At 41.4% G+C, this 25,228-nt stretch overlaps 1 protein-coding gene across 4 annotated transcripts in view; it reads right to left on the bottom strand.

The window, feature by feature from the left end:
- The window catches only part of LOC134347168 (long-chain-fatty-acid--CoA ligase 1-like), a 186,952-nt gene that overhangs the window by 51,157 nt on the left and 110,567 nt on the right, over window positions 1–25,228 (bottom strand). For all 4 annotated transcript variants that reach the window (XM_063049399.1, XM_063049397.1, XM_063049396.1 and 1 more), the window contains exons 3-9: window positions 19,612–19,729; window positions 17,707–17,771; window positions 16,411–16,512; window positions 14,595–14,694; window positions 6,401–6,579; window positions 5,721–5,753; window positions 61–112 (exon numbers count right to left, since the gene is read on the bottom strand). In XM_063049399.1, coding sequence (XP_062905469.1) covers window positions 61–112; window positions 5,721–5,753; window positions 6,401–6,579; window positions 14,595–14,694; window positions 16,411–16,512; window positions 17,707–17,771; window positions 19,612–19,729 — 649 coding nt within the window. The remainder of the gene's footprint in view (window positions 1–60; window positions 113–5,720; window positions 5,754–6,400; window positions 6,580–14,594; window positions 14,695–16,410; window positions 16,513–17,706; window positions 17,772–19,611; window positions 19,730–25,228) is intronic.

Below are 25,228 nucleotides of genomic sequence, written 5' to 3'. Positions count from 1 at the left end.
GAGGAAGTAGGAATGGACATATAAAAATGTAAACAAGGCAGTTTTCTTCGAGGTACTTGCCTGTGGTTCCACTGGTGAAACAAATAACAGCCAAATCATCAGGATGCGGTGGCTGGAATGAGACAAGGTAAAAGATTATCAAATGGAAACTCCATTGGAAAAATTTCCAGCATCACTGAAGGTAACAAATGAGGGATAGTGGATTTCATTGCCTCGGACGGCTGTGGAGGTTAAATTATTGGGATACTTACAGCAGGGATTAACAGCGTCACAGGTTACAGGGAGAAGGCAGGAGAAGGGGTTGCGAGGGAAAATAAATAAGCTGCGATCAAATGGGGAGCAGACTTGAAGGGCTGAATGGCCTAATATTGCTCCCCTGTGTTATGGTTTTAAACCAAAATTATACCCCCACACTTACACACACAAGAAACCAAAATATTTAGATAATTGAACCAGTATGGGTTACTTGCCACAATGGTAGCGTTTTGACAGCAAATAAAAATTAAAATAGCACTCCAGGAAGTTTTGCTATCTCTGCACAGAAGAGCCAGGTGGAACACTTCGCACAGCTGCAGGGATAAGAGCCGGGAGGCAGATCGGTGGGGAGGCACAAGCAGACAAGGAAGCCGCAGCAAAAGTGGTTCATGTGGAAAGTGGAGAGGGAAGGGGGAAGATGTACCTGGTGGTCAGATCCATTGGAGATGGCAGAAGTTGTGCAGAATGGTATGTCAAATGTACAGACTTATAGGATGGTATGTAAGAACAAGGGGTATCCCATCCCTGTTACGTCAGAGGTGGGGGAATGGGGTGAAGGGAGACATGGGGGACATTGAGGAAATACTTAGATAACAATGGAGGGGAGACCCATTTTCCAGCTGCCTCTGTTAAAAAATGAGGGCCAGTCTGCACATCTGTTCAGAGGGTCTGAACAGATTTGCAATGTATTTGCCTTGCCAAGTGCAAGTTGTCTAACCACATAACAGAAATAAATCAGATGTTGAAAATGCTCAGATATCTGGCATATGAAGAGGGCAAAATTTTTAAATTCCATCAGAACCATTATATTCCTGAAAAATCTGTGTGTGTGTCTCTCTCTCTGTGCAGATGCTGCCTTTATTTGCTATTTCAAGCAAATTCCAGTTCAAATATACAGTACTTTGGTTTTGACAGTATAAATAAAGTACTGAAAACAGAAAATGCTGGTAATACACCACAATTCTATTAATTAACAATAATGTATTGTTAATGGGGGTGGGTAGTGAATATGGATAGCTTTGATTACAAAATCAATGAAAGAATATTACTGTCAGTGAGGAAAGGTATTACGATACCAATTTCTGAAGTAATTTCAAAGAACTACACTTGTTCTTGGTAGAAAAGTTTCAAACTCAATATCCTAATTTTCAAAACAAAATTGATTGTTCAAATATTGCTGGATTGAACCATTTGACTAAGTAAAATAGTAATCAAATCTCTTTATTTTCTCAAGTATGGCAAGTTGCAGGACAATGCAAAATTAATATTTTGGTGTGATATACAGATAGAGATTGATTATGTCAAGTTCAAGTTTATTGTCATCTGACTGTCCATATGCACAGCCAAATGAAATAACATACCCCCAGACTATGGTGCACCCACAAAACATATAATACACACAGCACAAAAAAACCAAAATATTACCACAAATAAGTTAATAAAATATATTTAAAAGTGCATATCAGCACAGGTAAGCAGTAAACAATAAACAGCTCACTGTCCCAGTGATGAGATCTCATTGGTGGGGCAGGGAATTTCTTGGTCTCATAGCCGGAGGGAAGCTGTTGTTACCCGCTCTGCCAGTCCTAATCCTGATGGCAGTGGGTTAGAGATTGTGGATGGATAGCAGGATCCTCAACAATGCTTCAGGTCCTTCATCTGCAAGGCTCCTGGTAAAGGTTACAAGTGGGGGGATAGAGACCCTGGTGATCCTCTCAACAGTTTTTTTACTGCCCTCTGTAGGGTCTTGCGGTTCGATTCCTTGCAGTTTTTGTACCACACAATAACGCAGCCAGAGAGGACACTTGCGATGGAGCTCCTACAAAAAGTTGCTAGAGTGGGAGCTTGGAACTTTGCAGGTCTCGATCTCTGCAGAAAGTGTCAATATTACTGTGCCTTCTTGACTAATGAGGAAATGTTGTGGGTCCAGGTTCCATCATCCGTTACGTAGACACAAATGATCTTTGCACTCTTCATTCTCTCCATGGCAGAGCTATTGATGTGCAAAGGAGAGTGGCTGACCTGCGCCTTCCTGAAGCCCACCATCATCTCTGTTGTCTTGCCCATGTTCAAACTCAAGTGGTTGTTCTCACACCATTTGACAAGTCTCTCTACCTACTCTCTGTATGCTGATTGATAAGTGTTGCTGGTGAGGCCAACCACTGCATTATTATCAGCGAACTTGTTGGAGCAGCTGGAGCTGGATCTGGCAGAGCAGTCATGAGTCAGCAGTGTAAACAGCAACACATTGAACACTCAACCCTGGGGGGCACCAGTGCTCATTGTGATGGACTTGTGGTGCTGCTGCCAACTCAGATTGTCTGGGCCTTTTCCAATAAGAAGTCAAAGATCTAATTACAGAGAGGGGTGTTGAGTCTCCTAATGAGCTCTATCCACTAGACTGTAAGGAATGATACAGTGAAATGCCAAAATGAAGTGGATGAACAACAACCATGAGCATGAAGATTTGTCTTCTAGGTAGGGCAGGACAGAATGGAAGGTTGAGGCTATGAGATCATCAGTGAACTGGAAACAATCCAATGTAGGGATTCAAAATGATTCATTATGATCCATTACCAGCCAGTCCAAGCACTTCATGTTTGTTGAGATCTGAGCCACATTGAACTGATCTTTCAAGTCAGTTACAGATGCTCTCATGGACCCCGGAATGTCGGTGGCCATCTTGAAGTCTGCACAGACAGTAGACTGTTGCGAAGGGATACTAAAGATGTCCATTAAGACCTCAGTTAGCTGGGCCACACAATCGCTCAGCACCCAACCAGGTATGTTGTCCAACACCACATCTTTATGCGGGTTTACCCTGGTTAGGATCCTCCTCACCTCGGCTGCAGTCAGAGAGGCTGCCTGTTCCTCGTGGGGAGAAGGGGCTTTACTCAATGGCACATCATTCATTGTACATAGTTCTATAGACAATAGACAATAGGTGCAGGAGTAAGCCATTCGGCCCCTCGATCCAGCACCACCATTCATGGTGATCATGGCTGATCATCCACAATCTGTACCCTGTTCCTGCCTTCTCCCCATATCCCTTGACTCCGCTATCTTTAAGAGCTCTATCTAACTCTTTCTTGGAAGAATCCAGAGAATTGGCCACAACCGTCTTCTGAGGCAGAGCATTCCACAGATCCACAACCCTCTGGGTGAAAAAGTTTTTTCTCAACTCTGTTCTAAATGGTCTACCCCTTATTCTTAAACTGTGGCCTCTGATTCTGGACTCCCCCAACATCGGGAATGTGTTTCCTGCCTGTAGCATGTCCAATCCCTTAATAATCTTACGTGTTTCAATCAGATCCTCTCTCATCCTTCTAAATTCCAGTGTATACAAGCCCAGTCGCTCCAATTTTTCAATATATGACATTCCCGCTTTCCCTGGAATTAACCCAGTGAACCTACACTGCACTCCGTCCATAGCAAGAATATCCTTCCTCAAATTTGGAGACCAAAACTGCATACAATACTCCAACAACATACATCAAAGTTGCTGGTGAACGCAGCAGAACAAGCAGCATCTATAGGAAGAGGCGCAGTCGACGTTTCAGGCCGAGACCCTTCGTCAGGACTAACTGAAGGAAGAGTGAGTAAGGGATTTGAAAGCTGGAGGGGGAGGGGGAGATGCAAAATGATAGGAGAAGACAGGAGGGGGAGGGATGGAGCCGAGAGCTGGACAGGTGATAGGCAAAAGGGGATACGAGAGGATTGTGGGACAGGAGGTCCAGGAAGAAAGACGGGGGGGGGGTGACCCAGAGGATGGGCAAGAGGTATATTCAGAGGGACAGAGGGAGAAAAAGGAGAGTGAGAGAAAGAATGTGTGCATAAAAATGAGTAACAGCTGGGGTACGAGGGGGAGGTGGGGCCTAGCGGAAGTTAGAGAAGTCAATGTTCATGCCATCAGGTTGGAGGCTACCCAGACGGAATATAAGGTGTTGTTCCTCCAACCTGAGTGTGGCTTCATCTTTACAGTAGAGGAGGCCGTGGATAGACATGTCAGAATGGGAATGGGATGTGGAATTAAAATGTGTGGCCACTGGGAGATCCTGCTTTCTCTGGCGGACAGAGCGTAGATGTTCAGCAAAGCGGTCTCCCAGTCTGCGTCGGGTCTCACCAATATATAAAAGGCCACATCGGGAGCACCGGACGCAGTATATCACCCCAGTCGACTCACAGGTGAAGTGATGCCTCACCTGGAAGGACTGTTTGGGGCCCTGAATGGTGGTAAGGGAGGAAGTGTAAGGGCATGTGTAGCACTTGTTCCGCTTACACGGATAAGTGCCAGGAGGGAGATCAGTGGGGAGGGATGGGGGGGACGAATGGACAAGGGAGTTGTGTAGGGAGCGATCCCTGCGGAATGCAGAGAGAGGGGGGGAGGGAAAGATGTGCTTAGTGGTGGGATCCCGTTGGAGGTGGCGGAAGTTACGGAGAATAATATGTTGGACCCGGAGGCTGGTGGGGTGGTAGGTGAGGACCAGGGGAACCCTATTCCTAGTGGGGTGGTGGGAGGATGGAGTGAGAGCAGATGTACGTGAAATGGGGGAGATGCGTTTAAGAGCAGAGTTGATAGTGGAGGAAGGGAAGCCCCTTTCTTTAAAAAATGAAGACATCTCCCTCGTCCTAGAATGAAAAGCCTCATCCTGAGAGCAGATGCGGCGGAGACGGAGGAATCGCGAGAAGGGGATGGCGTTTTTGCAAGAGACAGGGTGAGAGGAGGAATAGTCCAGATAGCTGTGAGAGTCAGTAGGCTTATAGTAGACATCAGTGGATAAGCTGTCTCCAGAGACAGAGACAGAAAGATCTAGAAAGGGGAGGGAGGTGTCAGAAATGGACCAGGTAAACTTGAAGGCAGGGTGAAAGTTGGAGGCAAAGTTAATAAAGTCAACGAGTTCTGCATGCGTGCAGGAAGCAGCGCCAATGCAGTTGTCGATGATACTCCAGGTGGGGTCTCACCAGGGCCCTGTACAACTGCAGAAGGACCTCTTTGCTCCTATACTCAACTCCCCTTGTTATGAAGGCCAACATGCCATTAGCTTTCTTTACTGCCTGCTGTACCTGTATGCTTACTTTCAGTGACTGATGAACAAGGACACCCAGATCTCGTTGTACTCTGGTCATCATCGCATACTATCAGGGCAGAATAGACTCAACATTGAGATATCCTTCAGGTGTTTCACAAAGCCAATCACAAATAAAATTTAACTGAAGTATGAAGGGAGATATCATGAGAGATGATTAAACACTGGTTAAAGGTGTAGGCTTAAAGAAGTATTGTAAGAGAAGGAAAAGTGAGTGAGGGATTCTTAGAGGGGATTTTAATATGTTAAGACAAAATTTAAAATCATAATCCTGAAACTATATGGTTGAATTATTAGCTTGCTCATTAAATAACATTCAAACCAATTGCACTCTAACTTGAGTAGGAGCACTGGAAATAAATACGGAGTTTTACTTACTTTCAGTTTTTGTTTCTTTCCCCTTCCTAGTTCCTATATGGAGACAGAAAAGAAGAATGAACTGGCAAATTATTTGTTTCTCAGGGATAAACTCATGGAAAATCAGATAACACAAATTATATTAACATCCATACATAGATCCCTTAGATAATCTGATCCAAAGCATTTAGTTTCATTTCTTTTCTTTTCAAATCTTTTTATTGTTATATTATACAAAAAAACATGAGTACATTGGAGTAATAACACTTGCAACGTCTCAAAAAAGACATTATCTTAAGGACTGAAAAAAAAATTGTGATAGTTTCATTTCAATCCTATCCAATGGATGGCAATATTTGTATGGATGACTTAATGTTTGTACAAATATTGGAACTCAAAAATAAAAGAAATAACGAGTTACTCAGTAAATTTTACGAGGTAAATGTTCCTTGTTTTTAAGAAATATTTCCAAGGTATATCCACCCCTCCGAATAATGTCAAAAGGAATGAAACACAGTTCATGTTCTGAAACAGATCTCACATCACTGAAAATGTTTACAAAAAAGCAAAGGCATGATGGCTATAAGCAGCAATATTAAACAATGATCTTCTTATCTTTCATCTCTTTGCGCCATTAATTAAAAGTGCATGTACTGCAAACAGGCAGCACACACAATATGAATTGTTTACAGAAATCTCACCTCTATTTCCGCTAAAGAAACAAGCTCAACTCCAGATTTAACTCCTCGTTCTTTTAGATCTTCTCCAAAAGGATCCATGACAATGATCATCTTTAGTTCTGACGTTATCCCAGTTTCCACCCCCTTTAGTAGGGTTTCTGCTCTGACTGCTGTGTCACAGATTACAACCTCAATATCCGCTAAGAGCAAGAAGAAAACTGGTAAATATTTAAACTGTAAGGTCAGTTCCAATTACATTAAAGCTAGATTATATCACAGTGTTAAGAAAACATTATGATCCTTGCTAAAGAATACTTCTGGCATGAGTTTTGCCACATTGCTTCAGGAGATGATAAATGGTCTGTGTGGAACCTTACCTCAACTCATATGACTTCCAAGAACATTCCAAATTATTTTTACCAACCTCACTAACTCACAGTGGATTTGTGGTTTAGCTTGTGATAAATTTGATGATCACACTGCACAACACAGAACTGTAGTGGTTAGCGCAATCACTTTACAGCACGAGCAACTACTGATCGGAGTTCGATTCCCTCTGCTGTCTGTAAGGAGTTTGTACATTCACCCCGTGTCTACGTGAGATTCCTCCAGTTTCCTCCACATTCCAAAGACCTACGGCCAGGCTTCGGGTTAGTGAGTTGGGGGTACGCTACGTTGGCGCCAGAAGTGTGGCAACACTTGCAGGCTGCCCCCAGCACAATCCTTGACTGTGTTGGCCAATGATGCACAATGATGCATTTCACTGTATAGAAACATAGAAACATAGAAAATAGGTGCAGGAGTAGGCCATTCGGCCCTTCGAGCCTGCACCGCCATTTATTATGATCATGGCTGATCATCCAACTCAGAACCCAGCCTTCCCTCCATACCCCCTGACCCCTGTAACCACAAGGGCCATATCTAACTTCCTTTTAAACATAGCTAATGAACTGGCCTCAACAGTTTGCTGTGGCAGAGAATTCCACAGATTCACCACTCTCTGTGTGAAGAAGTTTTTCCTAACCTCGGTCCTAAAAGGCTTCCCCTCTATCCTCAAACTGTGACCCCTCGTTCTACACCTCCCCAACATCGGGAACAATCTTCCCGCATCTAGCCTGTCCAATCCCTTTAGGATCTTATACGTTTCAATCAGATCCCCCCTCAATCTTCTAAATTCCAACGAGTACAAGCCCAGTTCATCCAGTCTTTCTTCATATGAAAGACCTGCCATCCCAGGAATCAATCTGGTGAACCTTCTTTGTACTCCCTCTATGGCAAAGATGTCTTTCCTCAGATTAGGGGACCAAAACTGCACACAATACTCCAGGTGTGGTCTCACCAAGGCCTTGTACAACTGCAGTAGTACCTCCCTGCTCCTGTACTCGAATCCTCTCGCTATAAATGCCAGCATACCATTCGCCTTTTTCACCGCCTGCTGTACCTGCATGCCCACTTTCAATGAGTGGTGTATAATGACACCCAGGTCTCGTTGCACCTCCCCTTTTCCTAATCGGCTACCATTCAGATAATAATCTGTTTTCCTATTTTTGCCACCAAAGTGGATAACTTCACATTTATCCACATTAAATTGCATCTGCCATGAGTTTGCCCACTCACCCAACCTATCCAAGTCACCCTGCATCCTCTTAGCATCCTCCTCACTGCTAACACTGCCACCCAGCTTTGTGTCATCCGCAAACTTGGAGATGCTGCATTTAATTCCCTCATCCAAGTCATTAATATATATTGTAAACAACTGGGGTCCCAGCACTGAGCCTTGCGGTACCCCACTAGTCACCGCCTGCCATTCTGAAAAGGTCCCGTTTATTCCCACTCTTTGCTTCCTGTCTGCTAACCAATTCTCCACCCACACCAATACCTTACCCCCAATACCATGTGCTTTAAGTTTGCACACTAATCTCCTATGTGGGACCTTGTCAAAAGCCTTTTGAAAATCCAAATATACCACATCCATTGGTTCTCCCCTATCCACTCTACTAGTTACATCCTCAAAAAATTCTATGAGATTCGTCAGACATGATTTTCCTTTCACAAATCCATGCTGACTTTGTCCGATCATTTCACCGCTTTCCAAATGTGCTGTTATCACATCCTTGATAACTGACTCCAGCAGTTTCCCCACCACCGACGTTAGGCTAACCGGCCTATAATTCCCCGGTTTCTCTCTCCCTCCTTTTTTAAAAAGTGGGGTTACATTAGCCACCCTCCAATCCTCAGGAACTAGTCCAGAATCTAACGAGTTTTGAAAAATTATCACTAATGCATCCACTATTTCTTGGGCCACTTCCTTAAGCACTCTGGGATGCAGACCATCTGGCCCTGGGGATTTATCTGCCTTCAATCCCTTCAATTTACCTAACACCACTTCCCTACTAACATGTATTTCGCTCAGTTCCTCCATCTCACTGGACCCTCTGTCCCTTACTATTTCTGGAAGATTATTTATGTCCTCCTTAGTGAAGACAGAACCAAAGTAATTATTCAATTGGTCTGCCATGTCCTTGCTCCCCATAATCAATTCACCTGTTTCTGTTTGCAGGGGACCTACATTTGTCTTTATCAGTCTTTTCCTTTTTACATATCTATAAAAGCTTTTACAGTCCGTTTTTATGTTCTCTGCCAGTTTTCTCTCATAATCTTTTTTCCCCTTCCTAATTAAGCCCTTTGTCCTCCTCTGCTGAACTCTGAATTTCTCCCAGTCCTCAGGTGAGCCACTTTCTCTGGCTAATTTGTATGCTACTTCTTTGGAATTGATACTATCCCTAATTTCTCTTGTCAGCCACGGGTGCACTACCTTCCTTGATTTATTCTTTTGCCAAACTGGGATGAACAATTGTTGTAGTTCATCCATGCAACCTTTAAATGCCTGCCATTGCATATCCACCGTCAATCCTTGAAGTGTCATTTGCCAGTCTATCTTAGCTAATTCATGTCTCATACCTTCAAAGTTACCCCTCTTTAAGTTCAGAACCTTTGTTTCTGAATTAACTACGTCACTCTCCATGTTAATGAAGAATTCCACCATATTATGGTCACTCTTACCCAAGGGGCCTCTCACGACAAGATCGCTAATTAACCCTTCCTCATTGCTCAAAACCCAGTCCAGAATAGCCTGCTCTCTAGTCGGTTCCTCGACATGTTGGTTCAAAAAACCATCCCGCATACATTCCAAGAAATCCTCTTCCTCAGCACCTTTACCAATTTGGTTCACCCAGTCTACATGTAGATTGAAGTCACCCATTATAACTGCTGTTCCTTTATTGCACACATTTCTAATTTCCTGTTTAATACCATCTCCGACCTCACTACTACTGTTAGGTGGCCTGTACACAACTCCCACCAGCGTCTTCTGCCCCTTAGTGTTACGCAGCTCTACCCATATCGATTCCACATCTTCCCGGCTTATGTCCTTCCTTTCTATTGCGTTAATCTCTTTTTTAACCAGCAACGCCACCCCACCTCCCCTTCCTTCGTGTCTATCCCTCCTGAATATTGAATATCCCTGAACGTTGAGCTCCCATCCCTGGTCACCCTGGAGCCATGTCTCTGTGATCCCAACTATATCATAATCATTAATAACAACCTGCACTTTCAATTCATCCACCTTATTACGAATGCTCCTTGCATTGACACATAAAGCCTTCAGGCGCTCTTTTACAACTCTCTTAGCCCTTTTTAATGCTTGCCCTGGATTTGTCGGCCTGCCACTTTTACTTTTCCCCTTTGTACTTTTTGCTTCTACGCTCACTTTACACCCCTCTGTCTCTCTGCACTGGTTCCCATCCCTCTGTTGTGAACTAACCTCCTCACACCTAGCCGCTTTAATTTGATTCCCACCCCCCAACCATTCTAGTTTAAAGTCACCTCAGTAGCTCAGTATAGTTCAATGTACATATTAAAAACAAAGTTAATCTTTATCTTTTGAAGCTTCAATTGCCAGAAGCGCAAGTTATTGTAATACAAAATAATTCTCTATTTTTTTTTCTTCCACCAGCTCACCCCCACCTACCAGCCAAAACCAGGCAAATGCTCAGAAATGTTGTTGTCATGGTTCCAGTGAACTCAGCCTACTCTGAGAACAGACTGGAGTCCAGGAAGTTTGACAACCTGCACATTTCAGGGCTGCAAGCAATTAATAAAATTAATTCCAACAAATTAGTTCCAGTTGCATCTCCAATAAAATTAATTTGTCTTGGCAAAAGTAAAACCACAGGTAGTCTGGGAATCAAAATCAGGTTTATTATCACTGGCATGTGTCGTGAAATTTGTTAACTTAGCAGTAGCAGTTCAGTGCAATACATAATATAGAAGAATAGGTATATAAAGTAAATCAATTACAGTATATCTATATTGGATAGATTAAAGATCATGCAAAAACAGAAATAACATACATTCAAAAAGTGAGGGGAAGAAGCTGTTCCTGAATCACTCAGTGTGTGCCTTCAGGCTTCTCGACCTCCTGTCTGATGGTAACAATGAGAAGAGGGCCTGCCCTGGGGCTGGGGGGTCCTTAGTAACAGACGTTGCCTTTCTGAGACACCGCTCCCTGAAGACGTCCTGGGGACTTTGTAGGCTAGTACCCAAGATGGAGCCGACTAAATTTACAACCCTTTGCAGCTTCTTTTGGTCCTGTGCAGTAGCCCCCACCCACCACCCCCCCGCCCCCGTACCACACAGTGATGCAGCTTGGATTACACATTCCAGATTTGTTCAGAGCCTAAAACTGAAATGGCCAATGAAGTATTACATCAAAATACTTATGTAGAGCATGACTAAAATCAGAGTGCAACTGGAGACAAAACGTAAGGAGTGACAGGCCACAAAATATACATTCAGTGGCCACTTTATCAGGTACAGGAGGTAGCTAATAAAGTGGCCACTGAGCATATATTTGTGGTCTTCTGCTGCTGTAACAGCCCATCCACTTCAAGGCTCAACATACTATGCAATCAGAGATGCTCTGATGCAGACTACAGTTGTAATCTGTGGTTACTTGAGTTACTGTTGCCTTCCTGTCAGCTTGAACCAGTCTGGCCATTCTCCTCTGACCTCTTTCATAATCAAGCTGCTTTCATACAATTTATATTTAGTAAAACAGGGTGATGAATATATAGAACAAGCCACCAAAGGTGGTGGTTGAGGAGGGTACAACTACAATCTTTAAAAGACATTTGGACAGATTCATGGATAGGATATGGCCAGACGAAGCAAATGGGACAAGCTCAGAGTGACACCTCGTTCTGCATGGACAAGCTTGGCCAAAAAGCCTAGTTTCAGGCTGTATGACTCTGACTCCACGAGGAGCGGAGCAGAAAGCAATTTGTTTCATGTTCCTGCTGCAGCTCCTCTACTTAGTTGAAATGACAAGCCAAAGGAGCTGAGACAACCCATCAGTTATTTCTGGGAAAGAAACATATTATTTGCCTCCTTGGAGAAACTTCAATCTAAAGCAAACTTTTAAAAATAAAAATATGAGTTTATACAGTTTGTTACCCCTATTTGGGACTAACAACAATTAGTCACAACAAATGCTATGTGAAGAATGGTAGATATTTTGTCTAATTTTCATCCATGACTGTCACCTGCTCATCCAGTTTAATAGTTGATTTACTATAAAGTTGAGCACAGAACATCAAGCTTCACATTTTGAAATGCTTTAACTGGAAGTAAATTAATTAAGGAAAATACATTCTGCTTTATTTCCTTTTCATTCCTCTGTATATCCACCTATTTTTTCCACAAGTGTTTACGTATATGAAGACACGTATCTTTAGTGGCCACTTTATTAGGTATACCTGTTCACCTGCTCATTAATACAAATATCTAATCAGCCAATCATGTGGAAGCACTGTGCCAAAGTCTTCGGCACCCCACATTTTTTAAATTAAACAAAAACATCCAAGGCAAAATTAATCTCTTGGGTTAATGAGTCAGTAGAAAAAAAAAGAAAATCATAGTTTTCCAAACATTCATTTTCCAAAAAATTAAATGTAACAAAAATGTTTGAACTTCATTAAATTAACTTATTAATTAGATCACTTTTGAAATTAAAAACTTCATTATTTTGGGAAGTATATAGCCCAGTGTAAGTTAACACGAGAAAGACTGCAAATACTGGAAATCTAAAGCAACACACGCAAAATGCTGGAGGAATTCAGTTGGTCAGGCAGCATCTTTGGAAAAGAGTAGGCAGTCGACATTTTGGGCCAATACCCCTCTTCAAGACCCAGAAGAATCCTGAAGGAGGGTCTCGGCCCAAAAATATCAAAAGTTTACTCTTTTTCAAAGAGGAAAAACAGATCCAAAATATACATGACACAATGAATTTAATGAACTAAACTGATTAACTGAAAAAGAAGTGGGTATAAATAGAATCGAACTGGGTAAAGGACAACCAGACTAAAAAGTGAGATTGTGGCAGATGTGGTAAATCAACCTTCAAATTATCAATTCTTACACCATGGCAAGAGTGAGCAGAGCAACAAGACACAAGGTGATGATGCTGCATCGGTAAGTTCTGTCCCAAGCAGAAATTTCACTGCAGACAAGAGTTTCAAGGTGTACTGTCCAAGCTTTTGAGGATGCACAAAGAAACAGGCAAGGCTGAGGACCAGAAATGCAGTGGTCGACCACAGAAACTGAATACAGAGACGAGAGATACAGCATCTGAGGTCCTTTCTAAACTGGAAGTCGTCCAGCACTGCTATCAGCTCTGAACTCACAGAAACTATCGGAACCCAAGTACACCTTTTACAGTCCGGAGAAGTCTTGTCAGAAGTGGTCTTCATGGAAGAGTTACAGTCAAAATGCCATTCCTCCGAAGTGTAAACAAGGCAAGAGGCTCAACTACACAGAAAAACACAAGGAATTGGGTGCTGAACAATAGCAGCAAGTGCTCTGACAAGTCAAAATTTGAATTTTTTGGCACAAACAGGAAGCAATTTGTCCATAGAAGAGCTGGATAGCGCTATATGGATGAGTGTCTGCAGCCAACAGTGAAGCATGACAGAGGTTCCTTGCAGGTTTGGGGCTGAATTTCTGCAAATGGAGTTGGTGATCTGGTCAGAATTAATGGAATCCTCTGTGCTGAGAAGTACAAGCAGATTATCATCCACCACACAGCACGATCAGGGAGGCACCTGATCTGACCCAACATCATTCTGCTGCAGGTACAGGAAGAACTTAATAAAGCAGCCAGTGACTGGATGTTCTTCTTTATTTCCCCATCGTTCCTTCATATACTCAATTATTTTTTCATAAATGTTTACTTATATGAAGACAGTTGCACTGAATCAGTACTTTTTTACATTTTAGAAGTCTGAAGATTGGAACTCCTACCCAGAAATCCATAAAAGTTTATGGAACATTACACTGAGCTGACAGAGTTCCTCAGGAGTCTGTGGAGATTCAGCATGCCATCAAAAACCAAGACAAACTTCGATAGCTGTGTGGCAGAAAGTGTGCTGACTGGCTGCATTACTGTTGAGTGGAAAATCCCACAAAAGTTACTGGATTTGGCCTAGTACATCACGGGTAAAAAGCCTCCCAGCTACTGAGCACATCTACATGAAATGTTGCCGTAGAAGAGCAGCATCCTTCATCAAAGATCCCCACCAACCAGACCATGCTTCTTTCTAGCTGCTGCAATCAGGTGCAATGTACAAGTACCTCAGGACTCGCACAACCAAGTTCAAGAACCGTTCCTATCCATCAACCATTAGGCTCTTCAATAAAAAGGGATAACTAGACTCAGTTAAGGACTCCCATCCTGTTATTTCATGATCGTTATTGCTATTTATTTATATCTGCTTTTATACAGTTTGTTGTCCATTGTTTACAGTTACAGTCGTATAGCTTTGCTGAGTATGCCCACAGAAAAAGAGTCACGGCGTTGTATGTGGTGACATGTACGTATGTACTCTGATAATAAATTTTATTTTGAACCTTTGACTGAACTGACAGACTTCTTTGCACGGAAGCACGTGGCAGGCAGCAACTGTGGAAGTGAACACTGCAACCTTTAAGGTTTTATTTTTAATAACGTAGCTAAAATAAAACGCATCTATTTGGAAAAAAGGAAAATGGGATCTGTCCTGAGTTACTCAGTTTCCTTCCTGAGGAAGGAAACTAAAAACAGAAAACATGAAGACAAAGGTAAAGGGCAACAAATTAAATTAACTTAGAGTAAACATACCTTTGTTTATGATATAGGAAACAGCTTCATCTCCCAATGTGTCGTACAATGGTACCACTACCATGGAGTACGCGTAACAAGCCTGTTCAACAATAACCCACTGTAGTGGGATGGAGGAATATTATTACATTTATAAACACTTTACACCATAATTCAGCTAGTTTATTAAAGTGAGGTCAAAGAATTGGAAGATTTTGTCTTAGAAAATGCACAAAATAAACAAGTTTCCCTATGGGATTCATCATCATAATTTTTATTATCATTGAAACTTACTGAACATGGAATTTTACCTCTATTAAAACGGTACCAAGATCCACATAGGACAGGAGGAGGATCTCTGGCCCACCATGCCCAATCCAACCATTGCAGTTACCCGAACAAACCGCATTTAACTAAATTTGTTACTTGCCTTCTATGCCATGATAAGTCACTGCTTGCTTAGATGCTTATTAAATATTTGGAGGATACCTGCCTCCACTAGTCCCTCAGGCAGATCAGTCCAGTAATAGTGTGGGGGTAAAAATACCCCTCAGATCTCTACTCTTTCTCCCACCTCTCACTTTATACAGGTTCTCTTGTTTTAGTCAACCCCACATCCTGAGGAAAAAAGATTTGTACAATATATGCTCCCTGTCCCCTTCATAATCTTGTACGCCTCTATCAGGTCACCCCACAATTTCTCCTTACAACTGAAATGCTTCAATCCAGGCCACATCGTGGTGAAGCTCCACCCACTACAGAGCATTCACATCATTCCAAATGATCACCAGAACAAAACCACATGTGGCTGAAGTGGTGCTTTAGGCAGCTGTATCACACTGTATTATCCCCTCCCTTATATACCATGGCATTCCTGAAGAAGGAAAACATGATTTATGAGCTTGTATCCCAACACTCATGTTCATCAGTTCACCTTTGTGCCCCACCATTTACAGTCTACCCTGAGCTGACATTCCCAGAGACATCACTCTGGCATGCCTCAGTGAAATGAATGGCACAATGACCAAGATAAAATCTCAACACTCTCAATATTTTTTTTCTATCCATTGCACTTAGTAAATCTACAGATAACCATACTCTATGACCAAACCTCCGACATTGTTGATCAAGGTACCACAGAATGACCATCTCCATAGTGAGAACACAAGATTAAGGCAACTTAGGTCTACTTTAGGACTCAGCGAATTATACATTTAATTCACTTATTTTCTGCAAGTTAAGACAATAAGAAAATAAGTGATTTCTACTCCTGTCTGTGTTAGCTCGTACTTTCATGAGGTAGGTTTGGATTGTTTCTATGCCTCTTGAACAGATCATGAATTAATTGAGAATATTAGCATCAAAAAGTAGGACATTCAAATTGAAGTTCCTGCATTTGGTGGAGTACAAGTTGGGGAATCAGGGTTGTTCTGGGACTAATATATTCATGTCAGCCTGGGAATGCTGTCTCCAGTTGGAAAAGGAGATTTAAAAAAAAGAGGAGACGCTGCCCACTTTCAAACTTCATCCCTTTTTAGGGCCAGTGGGTTAACCTCTTGCATCTGCCAACACTAGCCAAATGCAGAAAACTACTTCTTTATGAAAATAACAGGCAGATTTCCCCTGCAGTACTTTCCAGGAAACTTATAAAGCTGATACTTCTGCTCTCCCTCAAGTTGTTGCTTCACACCAAAAAATGCAAGAACAGAAATGAAAGAGCATTTACATGCATTTCAGCGTCATTTTCATGGGTATTATGATTATTGCTTTGAATTAAAACAATTGCTGTATTTATGGCAAACAATACAATTGCTTAAAAATTTTAAGAGAAACTCACCTCCGGTCTGTTTTGGGCAAACACCCCAATATATTCACTATTCCCTCCCCTGTAGCCGCGAAGGAAAATTCCTGAACCCACAAATTCTGCCCTATCAATAACCTAGAAAACAAAGTGAAAATATCAAATCAAACAACTATTTTATTTGCCAATACAGTAAATCAGCTACTTAAAGAGTAGTGGGAAAATCATGCCAGTGTGAATCAATATGGCCCTTGTGGCTACGGGGGTCAGGGGGTATGGAGGGAAGGCTGGGGCGGGGTTCTGAGTTGGAGGATCAGCCATGATCATAATAAATGGCGGTGCAGGCTCGAAGGGCCGAATGGCCTACTCCTGCACCTATTTTCTATGTTTCTAATACCTCAATAACATGAATGCTCGCTACATGATTGTCCATTATCTCAAGTTTTACACTGCACTCAGTGGATACCTTATTAGGTAAAGGAAGTGCCATCAAGTGTATATTTCAGAGAGCAATTTAAATACATAGATCACCTTGCGATATACAAGGCAAGATCTGGACTTCAAAATCTGTTTCATGAAATTGAGACCTACAAATTTATGTGCTGTTTTCCCATTGATTTATTGGCAAATTCCTTAATGCTGGTTCAAAGGTCCTTTAAAAAAAAGGCACAAAGTTCCTTTGTACTTGTTCCAAAACAATGCTGGTAGGCACATTCATGCTGTAACAATAAGAGTCGGGTGGGAAAACCTCCCCAGTGGGGCAGAAGAATCAACACAGGGTTTTGAAGAACGTATTCACGGAAGGCAGTTTACTTGAAGACAAGCACTCAAGGCTAGAAGTTACCAAGGAGACAGTTATGAGGGTATGAGCACCCTGCCTGAATACCAGCATTTCTGAAAGTCCTGGCCTACTGCTAAACTCTTCTCTCAGATGTAAGTAGCAGCAACGATGAACCAGTCAGATATTTTGGTATTAACAAGTCCAAGAGTATGAAGGAAAACTCTGAAAACAGGATCAGGCTAGAGCTGAATGCAAAAGTGTGAAATTTATATACGACAGACACTACAAGAAGCTGTAGAAAGACCTGCGGTTATCATTTAGAACAATGAGATCACCTCTTTTGTATAATTTCTCCAGTTATTTGAAAAAAAAACCTTTTCTAAGATCTTCATAAATGGGAAGCATTGACAACAACCCACAGACTTTCTCAATTTTGAAATAAGTTATTCTGAGTCTTAACTCATCAGAAAGTTTTAGACTACACAAATTAGACTGTTCCATTTTTCATATATGCATTGGCATCTTCATGGAAAAGGAAGTAGTTTACTTACTTCACGATAGGATATCCACTGGTAAGGTTGATTTGGCTTTCTAAAACCTAAACAAGGTCCATTACCTAAAAGAAATTTGAAAGTGTTAACGCTATAGTAAACAACTTTTGATAAGATAATATTTGATTAGATAAGTTTGTTAAAAATAATGCACAGTAATATGAATGTGCTGAACTAAAATCTTCCATGTTGCTACTGCATTGCTTTATGATCATTGCTGGGTATCAGTCCAGTTAAAATGCTATATAAATGAATACTCTGCATGTTCTTACCATCAAGCCCAGGTTGTTCAACCCTTGCACATGTGCATGCATTAAACCATTAGTATAGGAAACAGAGGCCAGTGAAATGAACATTGAAGCATTATGCCATAAATCATTTTCAGCTCATAAAGTCTGTTTTTCTTTCAAATTTACCATTTTGCTATCACACTAACACAATCTCTAATCTAAGCCACCCAAAGAGTTGTTCCTCATTCATTACAATATGCACCTTTTTCCAGAGACAAATATACCAAATGTTGGAGCTCTTCTCCAATAGCTGAGAATTTCACATTTCTCAAAAGGTTTTCTGTGAAGATTTATTTTTTTTTGCTTATCTCCTTTTTAGGTCTTTATTTCTAGCTTACATTTACTGCTTCTAACTACAATTAAAAATCTCACTAGTTCCCCCAACGTTCACAAAAGAAGATTCCTTAACGGTGCAGCATTTACCTTATACCCATAATGACACAGAAAGGAGGCCTCTCAGCCCATTATGAATCCTAGGGTTGCAATTTCATTATTCCTGTTTCTTCTCCCTGTCGTCCGCAACTAAAACAGACCCTCATATATACCTTCCTTGATTCTTTTTCTCATGAACCCATACAAAATACTATTTTATTGCAGTCAATCGACCACATTTACGCATCTTTTTTTGAAGCACAATAAAATCCTATAAACTGATCTAATTATGAGCAAGAAACTTAATCAGGAAGAATAACAAGAGTGCACTTGACTAGTAGTGACTATAAGATACATGCAAGCAGAATAACGAATCAGAATTATTATCAATAATATTGTCCAAGATAATGGCATCAGGTTTTGTTTTTCAGAGCTTCACCAATTCAAGTTGAAATAGAAAAGGAATTAGTTATCCATTGCTGCCCACACAGAAAGGTAATTTTTATAATCACCATAATTTTGGCAAGAAAGCAAGTGAACACAACATACCCAGTGCTCAGCTAAAATTACCATAACTGATTTATTATCCCTCTAAATCCCCTTCTCCTCATAACCTTTGACACCCTTGGTAATCAAGAACCTATCAACCTCCACTTTAAATACACCCAACAACACACACTAAATGCTGGAGGAATTCAGCAGGCCAGCCAGCATCTCTGGAAAAGAGTACAGTCGACGTTTTGGGCTGAGACAGTCCTGCCAAAGGCCGAAACGTCAACTGAACTCTTTTCCATTGAAGCTGGCTGGCCTACTGAGTTCCTCCAGCATTTTGTGTGTGTTGCTTGGATTTCCAGCATTGGCAGATTTTCCCGTTTGTCTTTAAATACACTCAATGACTTGGCCTCTATAGCCATCTATGGTAATGAATTCCACATATTCACCACCCTTTGGCTAAAACAAAATCCTCTTCCTCATCCCTGTTCCAGAGGAATGCCCATGTATTCTGAGGCTCTGCCCTCTGGCCTTAAACTCTCCAACCACTGGAAACATCTGGTTGCCAGCTACTTGAAGGTGCAGTTGATCGTCCAGGGAGTTTTGTTATCTGATTGGTAGAAAGGGTTAACTTGGATGCCATACCACCAACTGTAAATGTGATCATTGATAATCTGAATTTTCTGCACCAAACACGAGCTTCCATTTTTAACCAACATTTAAAAGGATCTGCACATTACCCAATACTTACTTGATACAATCAAACCCCTTTTTAACACATCATATAGTGTTCTTACATCTTGATAGTAGCAACTTATCAGATCATCACCTTCCTTAAGCAGCGTACTTCTCCGAGCACGTTCACCAGTCTGAAATGATTCAAGTCATACAAGCAATTACAAGATTCAGTGCAGCCCCTACAAAGTTATAACTTCGGTTTTCAAATTAGGTTTATGTTTCAGCCTTTAATTATGGATTAACACATTGAGCACATTCAAGTCAGAGAAAGTACTCAAATCGAACTATTTCCTCCCTCTTCGGATGCAAAATCAGAAAGGATAGGAAATACAGTACTCAAGGTGTTGTATCTAAATGCGCGCAGTATAAGAAATAAGGTGGATGATCTTGTTGCACTATTACAGATTGCCAGGTATGATGTTGTAGCCATCACTGAGTTGTGGTTGAAGGATGGTTGTAGTTGGGAGCTGAATGTTGGAGGGATTGGAAGGTAGGCAGAGGGGATGGTGTGGCTCTACTGCTAAAGAATGGCGTTAAATCAGTAGAAAGATGTGACATAAGATCAGAAGATGTTGGATCCTTGTGGGTTGAGTTAAGAAACTGCAAGGGTAAAAGGACATTGATGGCAGCTATATACAGGCCTCCCAACAGTGACTGGCAGGTGGACCACAGATTATAACAGGAAATACAAAAGTCGAGTCAAAAGGGCAATGTTATGGTTGTCATGGGAGATTTTAACATGCAGGTCGATTGGGAAAATCAGGTTGGTAATGGATCGCAAGAGAGTTTGTTGAAAGCCTAAGAAATGGCTTTTTAGAACAGTTTGTCATTGAACCTACTAGGGGATCAGCCATACTGGATTGCATGTTATGTTATGAACTAGAGGTGATTAGGGAGCTTAAGGTAAAAGAACCCTTAGGACCCAGTGATCACAATATGATTGTGTTCAACTTGAAATTTGATAGGGAGAAAGTAAAGTCTGATGTAGCAGTACTTCAGTGGAATAAGGGAAATTACAGTGGCACAAGAAAGGAGTTGGCCAAGGTAAATTGGAAGGAGCTGCTGGAATGGATGTCAGCAAAATTTGTTGCCACATGCAGCTGTGGAGGCCAGGTCATTGGGTGTATTTAAGGCAGAGATTGATAGGCTCTTGATTGGACATGGCATCAAAGCTTACAGGGAGGCGGCCAGGAAATGGGGCTCAGGAGGAGAGGGGAAAAAAAAGAATCAGCCATGATGGAATGGTGGAGCAGACTCGATGGGCCAGATGGCCAAATTCTGCTCCTATGTCTTATGATCTCCCCCCCCCCCCACACACACACACTTCCTCTATTCCTCACCTTTCATCTCTTCTCACCTGCTGATACATAACCCTGGGTCCCCTCCTCCTCTGGTCCACTCTTTTCTCCTATCAGATTCCTTCTTATCCAGCAATTGACTTTTTCCATAAACATCACTTCACGTTCCCCTCCCTCCAACCCCCGCCCCCCCCACCGCATCTTTATATTCTGGCATTTTTCTCCCTTCCTCTTCAGTCCTGAAGAAGGGTCTCAGCCCAAAACGTCAAATGTTTATTCATTTCCATAGGTGATGCCTGACCTGCTGAGTTCCTCCAGCATTTTGCGTGTGGTGCTTTGAATTTCCAGCATCCGCAAACTTCCTTGTATTTTATAAGTACCTCATTAATATTTGCTGTCTGACAACATTTCAACTGATCAAACTGACATTATTTTAGCCACTAAATACATTGGCCATTAACCTTACACATTACTCCCACAACTCATACTCTTTGGGAATGAAATAAACTTTGGATTATATATTTGATGGTGATATTTTTCAGCTTTCAAGTGCTAACCAACCATCAAAGCCTCTAATACAACAGGCAGAAAACAGATGCTTGTTGATAATGATGAACTGTTCACAAAATTGATACAAGTATAATTATAGCCTTACATACCCTGACCTCAGTTCATTCAGAAATGCATGGGATTCAATTACATAAACAACTGTTTAAGATAAAATACTGTTCCCGCAGGCAAATGAGTTTCTTTGAACAGAAGTCCACTGTAGACTGTCATCAGCAAAGCAAGTTTACATCAATACAAATCTGGAGCAGGAAGGTTCAGGAGTACATCCTGTCATAGCTCACATCACAATCTGCTCATTCATTGCCCAAGGAGCATTCTAATTCACCCACTGATATCCTAAATCAGGACTTGATGACTTGAGTAACAGAGAAAGGCTGAATAAATTAAGACTGGAGCAAAGGAGAATGAAGGAATATGTGATAGTGGTATACAAAATTATGAGGGGTATAGTTTGGGCTAATACAAGCAGAAGTAGGGGTCATAGGCAAAAGGTAAAATAGTTAATAGGAGGCTGAGGGGGGAATTTCTTCACTCAGAAGGTGGTGCAAGTGTGAAACAAGATTGCTCGTAGAAGTGACGGTCGCGGGCTTGATTGCAATATTTAAGAGAAGTTTGGATGGGAGGAGATTGGAGGGCTATGGTCCAGGTGCAACTCAATGGTACAAAGTAGAAAAACAAGTCAGCACGGACTAGATGGGCCAAAGGGCATATTTCTGTGCGGTGATACTTTCTGACTCTCTATCACTTTAACCTTTCATCCGTCACATCACTATCTATCTTCTTTTTAAAGCAAATGCTAATTTTGCAGCTATTGCCAGGGTAACTACTCAAGTTTACAGAGCAAGTGGACACAGTTGAAAGGTTTTTCATGAATGCACTTCAGAAACAGGGCATTCTTTGCTCCCAATAACCTCAGTATGTCAAATGTCAATACAAAGTGTGCTACAACCAACAGCGTTCACTGAGTTACAGATTAACTTGTACGAAGAAGCTACTGCTCCATCTTGGCCAGCGAACTGTTTGTGTTAACTTTACTTTATTGACGAAGCCTGATGTGTAACTTGCATCAGCTAATTTGAAGGTTCCATACAAGCAGTGAACAGCATCATGGCACAGCAGGTACTTCCGCTGCATCAAAGCAACAAAAGCCCAGGTTTGATCCTGACCTTGGGTGCACTTTGCGTGGAGTCTCTTTGTGACCAACAGGATTTCACCCCATGTGCTCTGCTTTCCTTCCCACATCCTAACAACATGATTAATGGGCTATTGTAAACTACAGTTACCATAGGTAGGTTTGTGGTCGGGGAAATTTACAATAGCCAGGTGGAAAATCGGAGGGAGTTCATGGGTCTGCAAGCTGGAATAGATCATAGAGAAATAGTTGGGTGGGATTCATCTGAGAGACAGCAAAGACTTAAAAGGGGCTGAATAAGGAAAAAGAAAGTAAAATATGAGAATCCGATAAAGTTTAATGGGGTGAGATAATAGGAGAACAGGAAAGAAAGAGAAAACAAAGGCTGGAATTCAATCTAGAGATTTATTAACTAACTGAATTTAATTCCCAGAACAACAGCAATCTATAGTGAAGTTGAAGGACTAACCCAAAAGGCATTCTCATTGTTATTATATACACAATATCCCATTACCAACTGGCTGAATTTCACCCCAAGCCGTTTGAATCTTAAATTTGCAGTTATTTCTCTTTCAGTTTATGTTTGTATTCAATATGAGAATTGAATTGCAGGTTGGAAATGTGTGTTATGTAATTAGCCCATTAAGGATTAGTTTAACTTTACATGCTAGTCAGATCTTTAACTATTATCGAAGCAGAGAAGGTGGCATCTGTGCCTTTCCAACCAACCTATCAACTTGTACTGTAACTTTTAGGGATCTATATTGCTGCAATGGTAGCTTTGATTTTGCCCGTTTGCAATTGCCCTCAAAAAGGTAGCAGTGAGTTGCTCTTCTTGAACAGTTGCTGTTCTTCGGATAAAGGTATTCTCATACCATTCTCAGATTGGAAGTTCCAAGATTTTGATGGTGACAATAATAAAAACCAAAATACAGTGGATTCAGGTTAATTGGGACCAGTACACTTTGGTGCAAATAAGGAGCTGCCCCAATTAGCCAAAGTTTCATGGAAATTGTTAAACTACTAAAAAGACAAGTAACAAATTATATATTTAACAGAAATACAGGACAAATTAGAAGACCAGAAATGCTACTACAGTTGTACAAACCTGTGTATGAGTTATTGATGGAGAAATTCATTGTATGCTGCCATATATGGGGTCTCCAGGGAGGGGTAGCACCTCTGGTTAAGGGGCTTTTCATCTCCATTCAGGGACAGGTCATTCACCTTTGGTCTCCATCAGACATTCTCTCACCTGCGGCTCCAAGTTGCTGGCTGTATGCAACATTGGCCACACCACTTCAATAGGCAGGCTAAACCAAAGGAGGTTGTCCGGCAGACATCACACACTGGTGAGATAGGGACATGTCCTAGTACGTGAAGCCAGGTCCCGCAGATTGAGCGGATAAGATCAACAGTGAGAGCCAACGGCCAAGGCGGCGGTTCTGCAATGCTTCATGGAGAGTGAAAGCATGATAAGGCACAGAAAAAGTCATGGTTAACCACTGTAATCATGGAAATCCTCAGATTGTGATGACTGTTTGTACCACTGGAACTGGACTTCCGAGATCAAGAGAGTGGAACTGTTTCAGTACAATCGCTTTCCCACTTTAAAAACTCTCTCTCATAGGTTTCACTGTCATCGTTGGATACAAAAGACAACCAACCAACATGCAGACATGTTTTTCTGATTGACAGTAAATGAACAAAATTGGTGCAGACACCTAATGGACTGCCTTCAAACAATGCCTTTGATGATTGCATCCTCCAAATTGTTATTTTCATTGTAGCATTTAAGATGATTATCGATACGTTCAAATTCTTCGTAGCTCTTAACTTGACGAAGTAGTGAAATTGTTTCATTTTCACTCCCAGCCATTTCTGGCATCTCCAATCCTGAATGCTTGAAACCGCAGTGAGCAAAATAATTCTAAATGGTTTTAGCACTCATTTCTTGCCAACTATCCATGACAAAGGTCACTGGTCTTTGAACAAAAAAAAACACACGCCAATATTTAAAAATTGTTTGTTCCAAGCACAGTACAGTGTCTAATGGCCATACAAGGTTACACAACAGGCACGTTCAGCAACAAATGACTGTCCCAATAACGAGGCATAGATCAGATTCTCTTCGTTAATTTGAGGCACTACGTTCTCAGTTTTTGTTCTTTAAGAATTGTCCCAATTAGTCAATGGACCAATTAACCAGAATCCACTGTGTATGGTGTGTGATTTAAAGGCGAATCCCCAATTCCCATTGTAATTCTGGGCTGTGTGTTTGGAAGGTGTTATTAGATGTGTATCTGCAGTGCCCTTTGTACTTGTAGGAATCAATGTTCAAGGTGATGGATAGAGAACCAACTAAACAGTTGTTTTTTTGAGTATTATTAACTTTTCAAGTGCTGTTCGAGGTTTTGTTGATTCAGGCAAGTATAAAGAAGTCTATCACATTCATATGCATGAATCTTTTAAGTTCATTTAGCAATGCTGGCAGTAAAATTCTGTAGTATGGAAAGTTGTTGTATTTCCTATTTTTAAAAGCAGAGCACTCAAAGGAAATCCACACATATCAGGGGAAGGAACATAAACTCCTTATAGGTGATGTCAGGATTGAACTCCGACGCCCTGAG

This window comes from Mobula hypostoma, chromosome 5, assembly GCF_963921235.1.
Source record: "Mobula hypostoma chromosome 5, sMobHyp1.1, whole genome shotgun sequence".
NCBI classification, from domain to species: Eukaryota; Metazoa; Chordata; class Chondrichthyes; order Myliobatiformes; family Myliobatidae; genus Mobula; species Mobula hypostoma.
The sequence above is the reverse complement of the archived record's forward strand: the minus strand, read 5'-3'. Positions and strand labels throughout refer to the sequence as shown.